The following is a 15096-nucleotide window of genomic DNA, read 5'->3' on the forward strand; positions in this document are numbered from 1 at the left end:
GAAAATCTACGGCTCACTTTTTAATGCTTCCAACTGACTCATTTAAAGAATGTAGTAAAAGGGATTTTAAATATGCATTTGGTGATTTTATACATTTACATGATATTGTGCTACATTTCATATATGTACGACATGAAATGAAAGAAATCTATTACTTGACAGGCCTGTTCAATCATAGCTGAAGCAGGGGTTTAATAAAAATAAAGTTCATCTTTTTAGTGTCAAACAACAAGTATGACAACATTGTAATCAAAGGGTTAGACTAACTATTTAGGTTCTTGCAAATTTTAAACCAATTTTTCCAAATGTTGAACAAGTTTATAAATTTTCACTTGGACTGTCCTTTCTAGAGAGTGATACTTTTACTGTCTGCATGGCCGCCAACTCTAATGCATTAACCGAGACTCACACAGTTGACACTTTTCACACGTTCACACGTTCAGATCACTGGGGGAAAGTGAGAAATATACACAAATGTATTATATTGTGATTATATTCCCATTCCATGCTTTAATCTCAGTGAGCGGCACTTCTGGCAGCTTCCTAGCGTCTCTCACAGGTTGCAATGACAGTTAGTTATTATACGAGGACGCTCTGTGTCTCTGTCGCTCTGAAACTCTTTCATGATTCCCATGAATACATTTTTAGTTTAGTATAATACAAAATCGTGAATGTAATTGTGTCTCAGTATTGAAATCTAGTGATATAATATAATTTTACATTTTTGGTAAATATCATACAGGGTTGCCAACGCGCTTTCATGCTGCCCAAACAAATCTGCTGCCAAATAAGAGGAAGCCTCAAAGTCTCTCTATGAAAAAATATAGTTATATGTTAAATAGGCTTTCTGTGCACACAGGACTAAGTCTGAACATCAGGCTTTTTCCAGAGCCCAAAGCACATAGTTTGTGTGACTTTAGCTCACAGAGATGCACACACACATTCTGCTCCAAAATCAAAAAACTCTCTCAAGTATGGAGAGTTCCTCCTCACTTTCCTCTGCAGTTTCACATCTATGACACACTGAAAAATTCATAAAAACACACAATTTAATGTGATTAAGACTCACCAATAACGTGACTGACTCTGGAGGTGAAGACTACAAATCTGAAAATCAAATCACCATCACGCATTGGCATTTCTCCAAGCTCTCATCTATCAATCAGTACCATCGGTTAATAGCTTAATCTAGCTGCGAAGGTGTCACACGATGAATTACCTTTGTAGTCTAATCAGTAAATATATGTGAAAGCACCTCTGACATAATCAATAAATAGATATGACAAACGCAAACAAAACAGTTCAGATAAGAAGTATTTCCCTCTATGGCTTTCTAGTTAAATAAAATCTAGCTTGTTTGTTTTCAGCATCATCCTGCGGGATCCACTGTCCTTGAACAATGTGTTGTTCTCCTTCATACACTTGTCATACAATGTTACTGTTTGTTGATGCAGCTACTTGTCAACCCACCAGATTCTCCTGGGAGTCCCATGTTTTTTTTTTTTGTTGTTTTTTTTTTTTATCTTTCTGCAACAAAATTACTCCAAAAATTCACAAGAATGCAGGGAAACTGTGCCTGAAATGAATTGTAATTTCGGTCTCATTTAGGCTATGATGTCTGCAGGTTGGAAAGTCTGCAAATTATTATTGACTTTACTTTTCATCTATAAATGCTTTAGAATTGTGTGAACTTTCTAAACAAAATTCATGGGGGTTGATGATGACCCTGACCCCTGTGGTGGATTGACAGAACACTGCTCATAAAATGCCCCGACTTCATCGAAATCTCACTTCAAACTCAACTGAAAAGTGGGCACCTCTGCCTTTGTTGCTCTCTAAAAACCAGACAAACATTTCCTTTTCATTTTGCAATCAGCAACATGCAATCCCAATTTTCCAGTCAATGTCTCAATTGCAGCCATTGTCAGGGGGAAGTACATGAACTCAGAGAATCAGTGAATTCCTAATGAGACACCCAATAAAAATATCAAGGTACTTACTTACTTATACTTTCTTTCTCCCTTTGGTCATCAATTTACTTACAACTAAGAGCTGACAACACATGTCAATGGGGTGCTTATGTCTCCTAGAAACAGCAAAATGCCCTGATGAAACACTCCAGAAAATGTTCATATATGGTCTGCAACTCTAACCTTGAGAAGAGTGAAGGAAGGAAAGGCAATGTCAGGGGAGAAAATAATGTGATTAAGGTTAGAGTGAAGGAATGGAGGGAGGGAGAAATGGGAGGATATATATAACTACACATAGCACACAAAAAAATCCACAGAATTATGGAGGGAAATAGAAAAGTTAATGAGTTGAATCGATCGTCCACGCTGGTGTGTGTGCATGTTTGGGCCTTTGAACACTTACCTGAGTGTGGGATGAGTGGATGCTCTGTCTTATGACAGGGCGATTCAGGCAACAGCACCGGCCCTCTCCTACTGGCCACGCCTCCAGGCCGCAGGACCAGCATGCACTGCAGCAGCAGCAGTGCATGCTGGGTAACAGGGCGTCCCATGGGGGCCTGGGCTTGGCTCACTTGTCCTCAGGCCTCAGGGGCCAAGAGCATTGGAGAGACACACCTGGAAGGACAGAAAGAGTCAGATTTGGGTTCATGTTAATACAGTATAACACCTCGCTACAATCACCACGGACTGGCTGATGGAAAGCAGCAAAAATAGGTCCTAACACAGAGGGAACAAGCAAGAGAGGTGCAAGGAAAAGAGACTGTGACAAGATCGGGTAAAAAGAAAAAAAGTGTGGGGAGTTTTGCACGGCAACAGCCTGTGCGCTCATCGACACCCAGAGACCTCACACCTCTCACCTCTGACACCCACTGCATGAATCAGACGTGGCTCGGCACTACCTCACACACCTCGCATGTGTGTGTCCTCTAATACACAAACTTATGTGCCCTAGGTGCATGCCTTTGTTTCCACTGCCGAGGAGCTCTGCTGTATGTAATAACCAAGGGCAGCTGAATGTGTGCTGTGTATGTGCATCCATGTGTTATTCATTATTAAGAGTGCATTTGTTTGGGTGCATATGTGACTGATATATTCATGGAGATACACTGCACAGCATTCCTCATGAGTCAATTAAATCCTATAGCTGCTGTAAATCTGATATGTTTTTATTAACAGCCAAACCCTCAAATTGTTGGATGCGATTATTATATAACGCTTACAGCAGATTCATGATTCCCAGAAAAGTCAGTTGCTGCAAGAAAAGCGAAACGGTTTTTACTGCTGAATTGGTTATGACTTCTTTTCTTTGTGGGGGTGAATTGATCTAGACCATCTACATCATTACTTTTTAATCATTTATGTGATGCTATTACAAAGAATGATTCATGCTGTGCACAACAGAAGAGTAAGCCTCCCTGACTGTATACCACATTTTGAGCACCGTGTGTGGTAGAGTGAGTAAAGATACTGAAGATCTTAACTGTAAAGTGCTACTTAATGGTAAGCATTTGCTTTGCTAAAGCTTTCTTGACAGAAAATGTATTCTGTGGCCGAGCCCAGGCAGGAGTCTTATTATTAAATTGTATGTGAAATAGGATTTTCATCTGTTGTCCAGTCAGTGGTAAAAAAAAATGTGCTTTGTAGAGCAAGAACAAAGCAATCCTCCCTCCATGACAGAGTTGATTTAGTGTAAATGGAAGGTTGCAAATAAGCAAAAACTATTAATACTGTGTTTGTTGTGGGAAGGCAGCAAAATGTTGAAAAATCTGCACACTGCAAAATAAAAAAAGACAAACTGAAGTGAGGTAAGGAAGAAAGATGCTGTGCACTTGCTCTCCTCAGACGAACCTCATCTCCACTTCTCTCTGAAGTATGAATCCCCCTTAGTGCTGGAAAGCTTGGAGTGGCTCTGGGGTAGAACACAAGGCACCTCTCTACTCCTGCTTTCAAATGAAAGGCCCTAATGCTGCAAGTGCGGTGGTTTTATTTCATTTTCTCCTTCAATGGAAAGTTTACTCTGCCTTTAGTGTGCATGAATAAGCTCGGCGACCTTGAGGCCTATATGGAATTCATTCAAAGTCCAGTGTGGAAACGCACAGGCGGCGGGGATGTGTGGTTTTCCTTCTCCCACAGAATAATGTAAAACACCTGTCAGCCACAGCAGGGAAAGCAAGTGACAGCCAGTGCCAGTCGCCTCTCTCTGTAACTTTTCCCTTTCGTCTTGACGGTTCACACGTCAGCTTCTGTACTCTTTCGCGGTTTCGCTTTAGTCAACCTGTCGTTTTACATGTCACTTTTCTTTGTCTGTTCGTTTCCTTGACAGTCTTTAATGTTTTTTTTTTCCTCGGCAAAAAGCCATTTACCTGTTGCAGCCCAGAGCGAGCAAATCATTTTCCCCATGTACTCTCTAGCTAAGACATTCTTCTCGCTATTTTTCATACAGTCTTATAAACTTTTATGTCTGCATTCACTGAGAGGAAATATTTATAATCTGCTGGCCACGGAGGTGAAGCTGGGCATAGGAAATGATATTATTGGTTGTGTGTGTGTGCGGCCAAAAAGGGCTGTGGTACTGACACACACATATGCAGAGGTCTGGTTGACAGGAGCAGGAGTGTGACCAGTGTGTGCTGCACTCTCTGCTGACCCCGCTCCCTCTCCAACAGCCCTGCACACGACCCCCCGTCAACTCGAACATGCCTGCACGCACATGCACACACAACATGTGCGCATTCAGAAAGCAAAGCTCCAAAATCTCATCCATCAATCAATTCAAGAACAAACTGTTACGCCATCATCAGTTATCACTCACACTTCCTCTTCGTTTTGCTAATTCATAGAGATGTTAAAACCCTTTGCTGTCGTTGAATTTTAATTTAAAGGTGCCCTGTGGAGCAGGCAAAGTCATACTTACATTCATTGTTTCTCACCAAAGTATCTGCACATTAAGGCGTGTGAATCCTTGAGGTCAAATAATTATGTTTAATATGCTTCCTTCTACATGAAACACCACTTTTTTAAAAGTTTGGTGGCTTGCTGTCTTCTTCCTTGCTTTTGTTGGCACATTGCTGCACTTCTTCGCAACTCAAAGTGGCGACACGAGTGTGTATTGTGTTGCCGTGTATGATACAGTCATTGCCCATCATCAAAAGACACAGAATATGCAAATTGTATTTGTAAAAGAATAAAATAAGCCACTGATGTCAAAGACTGTTGATGGATCCAAATGATGTCCGATATGTTTTTATTGTTGCATATTTAATGTCAAAGTCAAAATGTGAGTGAACTGATGTTGTTTTTGCCTTACTTTCTCTCTACATCTGGATTTAATCACTCTCAAAATACTTCCATCTCTGTATTTGCATGAAAATGAGCTCTAATGAAAACCTGTCATTACATGATGAAACAATTAAGAACTCTACAATCTCAGATACTGTAAATATTCATAAGCCATCGTTTCAAAAAATGCAAATGTCACTTTAAAGACACACGGATAAGCGATTTATGCCCACACACGCATTTGCATCTTTCCTTTTAAGCAGCCGAGCACAGACAGACAGACATGACTTGATTTAAAACCAAACCATTTGAGCTGTTGTTTCATCCCCCTGAAGTGATCTCTGGTGGATCCTATTTTCTCTTGAACTCACCACAAGCCACCGACTGGTCCTGTGGGAGAAAACTGGAGGAGCTGTCTGTGCTGTTCGGTGGCCTAAACTCTAAATCATCTCCAGGGCATTAGTACAAGCCTCCTCCACCATCGCCTCCTCCTCCTCTTCCTCCTTCTGCTCCCACTCCTACTCATTTCTCTGTTTCTCTTTCACACCTCTACAAATCCGGACACACGAAAACACACCTACAGTACCAGCGCACACCAACGCACACACACTGAAATCACCTTGGGACCAGTGATGGATAACATACTGGTGCATTCAGGGCACTTAGCACAGGGAGCCCTACAGCCACACAAAAACTAAACGTGGGGTAAATGATGTTGACATTTGAAATGCATGTGCAGAGCAGATAGCAAAGTGTAATTCTCCATTCTACAGAAAGACAGTGAGGTGCAGACCGATGGCGGTCCACCATAAACAGGCTTTTTTACTAACATGTTTTGATGCTATTTCGACTTCATCGGGGTGGCATCTGAGGGTGTTCCTGCTTCCTTTTAACACACTTAATCAATTAGTCATGAGAATTTTTTAAAAATATATATACGTTGCCATCAATACATACAAGACATTGCAACCACGTTTTCATTGCAACCATCATGAGGGTGATGATCAAATGATCCGTCTGGAAAGCATTTAATCAAGTACAGATTCAAGGTACTTGTACTTCACTTGAGTATTTCCATTTTATGCACATTTATGCATCTGAGAGGCAAGTATTAGTACTTTTTTACTCCACTACATTTGCTTGACGGCTTTAGTTAAGCGAGTTAGAGCCAATTAAATTGAAAACCATGCATCTGCAAAGTTGGTGATTTTGAGTATTTCTGATAAACTGAAGGATTAAGTGTTCCTTTATGGATTGAGAAAATTCTCCTGCTTCTTAAGATGAAGGAACTTATTTAAAAACCCTCTCGGATTTGCTGAAGCTGAAAACATGGCTGTTTTTCTCAAAGAAAAAGTCGACTTTTTAGAGATGCGGGGTTCTCGGCGGACAGCAACACCACAAACATATGATGATTTTATAGCATTTGATGCACTGCTGTAGATGAAAGCTCTTAAAATTAGCTCAACATACTCATGAATGTAGGAGTGACATTCATTGGAAAGATATGAAACACTGACAGGGACCATTTTACTGCAAAGCCAGTTTTACTTTTCATACTTTAAGTACATTTTGCTGATAAGACTTACACACTTGTACTTAAGTGAGGTTTTAAATGCAGGACTTTTACTCGCAGCAGCGTGTTTCTGCACTCTGGTATTGCTATGTGGTATCACAAACAATCACACGTTGTCAACTTTAGTTCACAGGCACAACAATGTTTTACCATTTGCACTTTGGGGACGATGTCGGTCGCCACCCCGACGAACCGCAGTTTGTGAACCGGGAGCAGACAGACATGAGAGAGGGATGAAGAAAAGAAGCAGAGACATGAAGAGGACGGATCACCGTGCTAAAAGATTTATGTGTGTTCCAAGAGTAAATGTCAGAGGTGAGGCAGATGAAAATGATGCAGCCAGACGGAGGCATGTCCACCAGAGTCCCTACATGACATGAATTTGTTGTATGGAGACATTCATCTTCACTGTTAGTTGGCAGAGAGAAACCTATTTGACGTTCGTATGATAATTTTCCTTAAACTGCATTTTTAATTTGGGCGGTGTGATGTCCTCTCAGAAGCTACCGCAAACAGCAAACTCCCAAACAGCAGAAGAAGAGGAATGCAGACGCAAACTCGCACTTGCAGCAAAATGCATTGAGTTGAATAATGGATTAGCTCAGACAGTCAATAGTGGTTTACTTCGTAGTTTTGGAAAGTTGCATAATGGTGCATTCAGCTGCATATAGACCGTATTACACACAGAGACACACATAGACACACTGCATTTAGGGAGTTGAGGTGTCAGCTAACTAATCAATTGAGGTCTTCCTGCAGTAACGACTGGAGGGAGGCTCATATTAACACCGCTATTGATTTTGTCTGAGGGGGACTTCATGATGGTCGAATTACACTATACATAACGAAAAGGCTCCTGAAACGCCAGCGTTGTATTCGTCACACTGACAATTACATGCACACACACACACACACACACACACACACACACACACACACACACACACACACACACACACACACACAAGCTCACATACAAAAACCCGTTTGTCAAATGTGAGCGGTGCAGTGATGATCCATCTGTCCAAACACAGTCAGGGGAGTGTGAGATCGGGGTCACAACACGGTGCTGATAGATGTCTCTCTCTCTCTCTCTCTCTCTCTCTCTCTCTCTCTCTCTCTCTCTCTCTCTCTCTCTCTCTCTCTCTCTCTCTCTCTCTCTCTCTCTCTCTCTCTCTCTCTCTCTCTCTCTCTCTCTCTCTCTCTCTCTCTCTCTCTCTCTCTCTCTCTCTCTCTCTCTCTCTCTCTCTCTCTCTCTCTCTCTCTCTCTCTCCCTCCCTCCGGCCAGACAGGACACACACCAGTAAAATCAACCCAGACTTTGCTTTAGACCAGAGCACACAAAGACAATACAAAGCTGCTTTATATAGCTCTATGTGAGGCAGAGCGCTTATATATTTGTGTGTGTGTGTGTGTGTGTGTGTGTGTGTGTGTGTGTGTGTGTGTGTGTGTGTGTGTGTGTGTGTGTGTGTGTGTGTTTGGATGAGACTGGGTGTTTATCACTCTGTCTATCAGACGGGTTATTGCCAGTTTTTGTTTGTTGTTCTGTATCTCTGTCTGCCAATTGGTATCTGCGATTTGGGTGTTTAGACCAAAGCACACAGAGAAATGACGAAGACGTTTGCTCCTTACTTTGCTGTCTGTCTGTCTCCAAAGGACAGCTGACTATCTGATTTTCTGAATGTCAGACTGACGGACTGAACTGCATTACTGACTGATAAAAGAACAAAACGATGACAAATCCAAAGTCAGACCACGACTGATTTGCTGACTCTGAGTGACCGACAAACTAGAAGAGCGGCTCGACTGTCAGGCTGGCAGACGAACCATCTGACAAAATAACGAACTAGGTGAGCGACTGACAGAGAGACTGATGAGGCGCCTGAATGAGTGAATGACTGCTGCGTAAAACACAACATGACTGACAGACCAAGTGGCCAACTGACTGACTTTTCTCCTTCTCTGGCTGTCATGAGGGATTTCTCTCCACTGTCAGATTTCTCAAACTTCTGTCGTCCTCCTCTCTGTTTCTACCTTTTGTTGACCTTTTTCCCTTTTGTTTAATGCTCTCGGCCCACCTCAGTCCTCAGCGGAGAATGACGGAGCGGTGACATCGCCATCAAAGGCTCATCGCCGCGCAACGAGGTCCTTTCCACTCGACGACCCCCGAGATCACAGAGCAGATTAATTCTGTGTGAAGAAATGTTTGTGTCTCCCCAAGAGTGGGATTGAAAAGCATGCTCGGATCAGATGGCCTGTTTGTTTCCAGTCTTTATCTGTGGTGCGCAGTGCGGCTTTTGAAGCGCAAATCAAACGTGCACATGTGCACTTTGTCTTCTTTGCTCTTTCACACTGTCTCTGTGTGCCTGAGCTGAATGCATTACACACTCCAGCTTTCTTATTCTGCGCCGATGTGTCTCTGGATCTAATAAGCCATTCAGCTTGTGCATGTGTGAGAACAAATCAGACACATATATTGGGCCTGCGCGAGCATTTCATTATGTACTATACGCAGTCTATTATATAATTATTACTTCACTACTCTTACAGACTGTTGAGTGTCTGTTTGTTCATTCCTTATTGGAAAGATTTTTGAGCCGTGTAAAGTAATAGTCTCCTTCTTCTACTTATTATCATGTTTTTCTTTTGGTATTATGAATCCATTTTCAAGTCGAACTGGACATACAATTCATTTTTGCTATGAAATTAGTGTATATCCATCCATCCATTATCTATACCACCTATCCCTTTCGGGGTTGCGGGGGTGGAGTCTATCCCAGCTACAACGGGCGAGAGGCGGGGTACACCCTGAACCGGTCGCCAGCCGATTGCAGGGCCACATGCAAGGACAAACAAACATTCACACTCACACCTACGGACAATTTAGAGTCATCAATTAACCTAATGAGCATGTTTTTGCTGTGGGAGGAAGCCGGAGTACCCGGAGAGAACCCACGCATGCACAGGAAGAACATGCAAACTTCACACAGAAAGGCCCTGCCTGACCCGGGGATCGAACCAGCAACCTTCTTGTTGTGAGGCACGCGCACCACTGCTGCACCACCGTGCAGCCCATTAGTGTATATATCCTGGGTATTTGTTTTTACTTGTGCACTTCTTTGGTCAAAATCGCAGAAAGTTGCAGCACCCCCTGCTCGAGTGCTCTCCAGGGGACGTGAAGATTTGTACTCACTGGTGCAATATCAGTTCCAACATTCACACAGGCAGCTAAGAAGCTGCTGTGCCGACAGCTTTGATCAACAAAAAGCAACATCTGGTGAGAATTAGTGCTAATGCTAGTAGCGTTTACTTTCAGAGTGCAAGCTAGTTAGCCTAGCGTGCTAGCTTCCACTGTCTGAGTGGAATACAAGCTTATGAACAGCATGATGAGTCTCATCAAATGATGAATTTTGCAGAAGGACAGACTGTGTGAATTACTGACACTATGTAAACGACATTTTTCCTCAATTTGATTCTACTTGCACTTTAATGTCTTTGTGTTTGCTTTATGTCTTTTGTTTCATTTGTTCTTATTGTGTAAACCGTCATCCACTAGAAACTGCCGCCCATCAAGAGGCTTAAAGCCTCACACAGATAGGTTGAAAAACAGCTTTATCCTCTTTTGCAAAACAGAAAAATATGCACAGTAGCCAGTGAGCCATTATACTTTTTATTTCTTTGCATAAAAAGTGAGGAAGTTTCACAGTTTTAAAACCCAGTGGAAGCACTTTGCCACCAAGAGAGGTTTCCTTATAGTTTGAAGAATCACTCCGTGGATACTTATGCTGGCAGACACATATTTCTTAGCATAATGCTATATTTCCGCCTGCACGTAATCGCACTCTGAGCCTCAATTCGATTATGTTCCACAAACAGCTCTAGATTGAACTAAACATTAAACTGAACAAACACTGGATGAGTCGGACTGATTCCAGTCTGTTGTTAGGTTTGCGACACCCGTGTAGGATTTGGAAAACAGAACTGTGACTTTGTGTGTACTTTCTGCTCTCAGCGTATGGAGGGAAGGGACACAGCTGATGAAACACAGGCGCTGGGGAAGAGGAACGGCAGCTTCTCCGGTGCTGGACTGAGACGAACATCGCTGGTACTCAACTTACTCAAAGTTTGCTTCACAGAAGTTCTTGTGAGACTTTTTACAGTAGTCTCGGGGTCAGTCTGAGGAAATGTCACCCCCTCTCTGCTCCTGAGTAATGGCTGCGCACACTTCAGCCTCTCTAGTATTCTTTTCCACATGCTGAAAAACACAATGAATCTTAAACACACCAAAGTCTGTGTACTGTACTGAGCTCAAAGGTTTTTTTTTTGACCAGCCCTGATGACTTGCCTGACCACAACCATAGCTTTGGTCCAGCTAAATCTGGGACGTACATCACACACACACTGACTCTCTCCACTGTCTTGCTTAAAAAACACACCCAGCAATTTCTTTCGAGTCCCACCCTAACTCTCAAGAGGTTCCCAAATCCTGCTGTTATTTTTACTCAACTCGCTTCCCCTCGAGCACTCACGCTGATGCATTACCACGTGTCTGAGTGCGGTCTGCGTGTGTGTCTACTCAACACAGCTCCAGACGAGAACAGGCTTCGACAGCATGCAATATGTGGCAGAGAAAAGTGACATCATGCCTGAAAAGAGGGAAGCATCCGTGTTAAAGCTCTCGCACGCCACGAGATCACCAGCATGACCCGGACATGTCTGGGTGCCTCCCTGACTGCAGGAGGTACTTCAGTGGATGCAGAGCAGAGCCTTTAACTTCCAACTTTAGGTCAAGGTAAGGCAGAACTTGTAGCTTACACAGCTGACTTCATAATTACAGAGAATTAATCATTTCTTGGTTAGTTTCTTCTCAGCTTTAGACGAGGCTGCTATGAAAACAGATCCGACGAGGAGGCCAATATTTAATTTTTATTCATTTCTTTGACCAACTGTTGCTCTTAAGGGACATTTTTGACATGTTGGAAAATACACTCATTTGCTTTCTTGCCTAGAGTCAGATGAGGGGGTGGATACCATTTTCATTCCTGGCTAACTTAGGACTAACTAACTAACTTATTAGCTTAGCATTAATACTGGAAATAGCACAGCATCTTCAGCAAAAACACGTCCATATAGGTCAGCTGTGAAAACAGCACATTACAGTGCATATTTACATTTACTGTGAGGCCTCTAGTGGCCATGGTTATTATGACGGAAACAAAGGAGGAAGTCAGGTGATGATGCATAAAGGCTGACAAAGTCTGTGTTGGCAGGAGGTTGGGTTGCGACCTCGGTGCGTGACCCATGTGAAACCAAAACCTCATGTATGTCATTTTGGGAATCACTGGCAAGGGGCCTATTCTGCTGTTTAGGTATCAAAAAGTGTTAGGAAGTAAAGGGAAACAGTCAGACTCTATCCAAAGTTAAAATCTGCCAACCAGCACCTGTTTCGAGCCTTTATGCTGAGCTAAGCTAGCCAGCTGAGCGCTGTCGCTTTATATTTAGTGTGCAGACATCTAACTCTCGGCAACAAGGCAAATATTTCCCAATATGTCAATATGTTCCTTTACAGTTTTCTCAGTGAAAAAGAGTTAAAAAACAAACAGAGCCACGAGCAGCAGAGGCAGAGGAAGATCAGCCTCATCGGGATCTGTGGACGGTGCACACATTCTGCCTTTCACTTCCAATTCATATTATTCCACAAGCCGCATCTGTGCCTCTACGGCCGGGCTGGGAGACGTCTGCGTGCCGTAACACAGTGTCAAGTTGTGAAAAAATCCTGCGGCTGACCCAGGCACTGATCGGCCGTTGAGACAGCAGCTCTGACACACAGCCCAGACCCTCAGGCTACTGTCTGAGCTGCTCTCAGTGTCAAGAAAGCGCAGTTCACAGGGAGAAAATTGTCACAACAACCTTGCAGCTGTGGAGTGGCTTAAATCTCTGAGAAGAAACTGAGTTTGTCACCGCAGTCCCAGAGCTGTGGCTCACCGAGAGCTGATATTTCCATATCCACCTCAGCAGGGTAGTGCAAAGTTTCTTCTCTGAAAGGAAAGCAAGTGTTAGGTTGCTCCCAGCTCTCCCTGCACAAAGTTTCAGGGTGCTTCTTCAATGCCAGTGTCATCGATGACTTTGACGCAACAGCTAGGACCGAAGATTTACACAGACCCCGAAACCCTGAACTGATTTGCAGGCATAAGATCAGGTCCTTTTTTGCTCAGGAGATGATCAAAACTATTCCCTCCTGGGTTTTTGAAGAATTTTCTGTCATTTTCTCAACATTTAACTGCTTGGGTAACGTATGGGCATCAAAGATATCTTGCACTTCAAAGCCTTTGTTCTCTGTGTGGTGTATTAGCAGGGCCAATCCACACAAGAGGAGCAAAGACATCTGACGCCTGATCGAGACAAAGTAACTCACCACACATGCAGGAAATACAAATATTAAACTCGTGTGCTCGTAACGGCACACGCACACTCACCTGGGACTGCAGCGATAAGGGGCATAAAGCCCACCACTGAGGGATGGTGACATTTTTAAAGCTTTAATTACATGCTTGGCTAACGGGTAGCCGACTGTCTCACTGGGCGCAAAATTACACTATCACAGTCTACAGCTGTGCACAGACACAGGTCTAAAACTGACTTGCTATTCACCCAAACACACCTGGCTTCTGCACCTCTGAGGCGAAGGAGCAACGTGAGGGCGCCAATATCAATGGTAACTACTACCTACAGGACCAGCTCATTGATCTATATTTTCAAAAGGGCACAGACGCAGCTCACACAAGAATGAAACGCTGCCTTGGTGCTAACCAGACTCTAAATGAAAAGAAAATTACAGTCATCCAAGGGTAAATTCCTCCCATTCAGCTGAGATTGTGAAATCAGTGAGTGGAGACTTTTTTTTTTTTTGTCCGCACAGAATACTGCAGTTTTGAATCATCCAATTACTAATATCGTAATCAATCATATCAGCTTTCTCGCTGACAGGATATGACTGGGGGAATGATGGATGAAATCTCTTACAGATAGATTCCACTGCAGGGGAGGTCGAGTCTCTTTAGTTACACTGACGCTGAACGCACAGAGCTTTCGACTGTGTGTGCTGTTGGATCTTCAGCAGAGGTGGAAAGTTAAAAAAAAAAACGGTTTCCTCAGGTGCTTAAGAATTATCTTAAAGTATTAACACATTTCCATTTTGTGAGGTTATATGAGGGAAGCTAAATATTGTACTTCTGTAGCCACGTTCCTCCTACTTAATATTGATGATTACAATGGATCAAATAGTGATGTGTAATGTGAAAGGGGTCACTTTTAATGAGATTTCAGCTCCATGAGGCTTCCAGCTTCTTTTATAACTCACTGTTTTGGTTTTCCAGCTCACAACTTAACTCTCATTGTATTGTTTTCAGCCACAGCAGGTAAAAAGCTCCCTGCCCAACACAAAATAGCAAACATAGCCTGAATAGTGAACATGGCCTTTTGGCTAGGAGGCAAATCTTTTCCTCAGGAGTTGGTGGAGACCAAAAACAGAGCTAAAAGGAGAGGAGGAGGAGAAGCACAAGGTCGTTCGCTAACAACTTTTTCCTAGAAGGTGGTAATATGTCAGCGTTACGTTTACAGCTTGTTTCTTTCTGCCTCTGAGCAGTTGTTGCAGGTTTAAGGGTTTTCATGCAAAGTATAAGATATAGTTAATACTAAAGGTTTGATGGATTGTTAAAGCTAAAATGTGAACAGTTTGGAGTCAAAGATATAAAGTCTCTACTTCTCTACACTGATTTGTACTGATCCTTTAATAATTGCTTAACTATAACCTTGCACTTTTACAGAAGGAAAACATGCTAACCTTTCTATAATGTATTTTGAGTGAAGGCTGCAGTGTGCAGACTACTCTTTAAGGGGACTATTCAATGTCTTTTATTCTTTTACTTTGCTTTTTCAGCTACTTGGCTAGCACTAACAACGTTGATGGATACATAGGGCATAATCTGCATGACAAAGCTAAAAAAATCACAGTTCATCACAGTTAGTCTTTCTCTAAAATCTGATCCTTCACTGACAAAAGTCCCAATCGGTCAAACCCGAAGGGAAGCATGGAGCAAGAAGAGTACTATAATCAATCTTCCCACATGTTTCTTGCAATCAACACATCCAAGATAACAAGCCTAACAGGCTGCCAGCTCTTACAGCTCAGTAATTATATGCCTGAAAAACAACAACAACCACCTCTTTTGCAGAAAAAAACCATCATACACACATATACTTCAACACACATAC

At 42.6% G+C, this 15096-nt stretch overlaps 1 protein-coding gene across 3 annotated transcripts in view; it reads right to left on the minus strand.

Moving 5' to 3' along the window:
• Nucleotides 1–15096, minus strand: part of sema5a (sema domain, seven thrombospondin repeats (type 1 and type 1-like), transmembrane domain (TM) and short cytoplasmic domain, (semaphorin) 5A) — a 119638-nt gene that overhangs the window by 85150 nt on the left and 19392 nt on the right. For all 3 annotated transcript variants that reach the window (XR_011603285.1, XR_011603284.1, XM_070985954.1), the window contains exon 2: nt 2374–2585. Coding sequence is in view for 1 of the 3 variants with exons in the window: in XM_070985954.1 (XP_070842055.1) it covers nt 2374–2521 (148 nt within the window). In the remaining 2 variants the exon portion in view is untranslated. The remainder of the gene's footprint in view (nt 1–2373; nt 2586–15096) is intronic.

Source organism: Chaetodon trifascialis, chromosome 18 (assembly GCF_039877785.1).
Source record: "Chaetodon trifascialis isolate fChaTrf1 chromosome 18, fChaTrf1.hap1, whole genome shotgun sequence".
Classification (NCBI taxonomy): Eukaryota; Metazoa; Chordata; class Actinopteri; order Chaetodontiformes; family Chaetodontidae; genus Chaetodon; species Chaetodon trifascialis.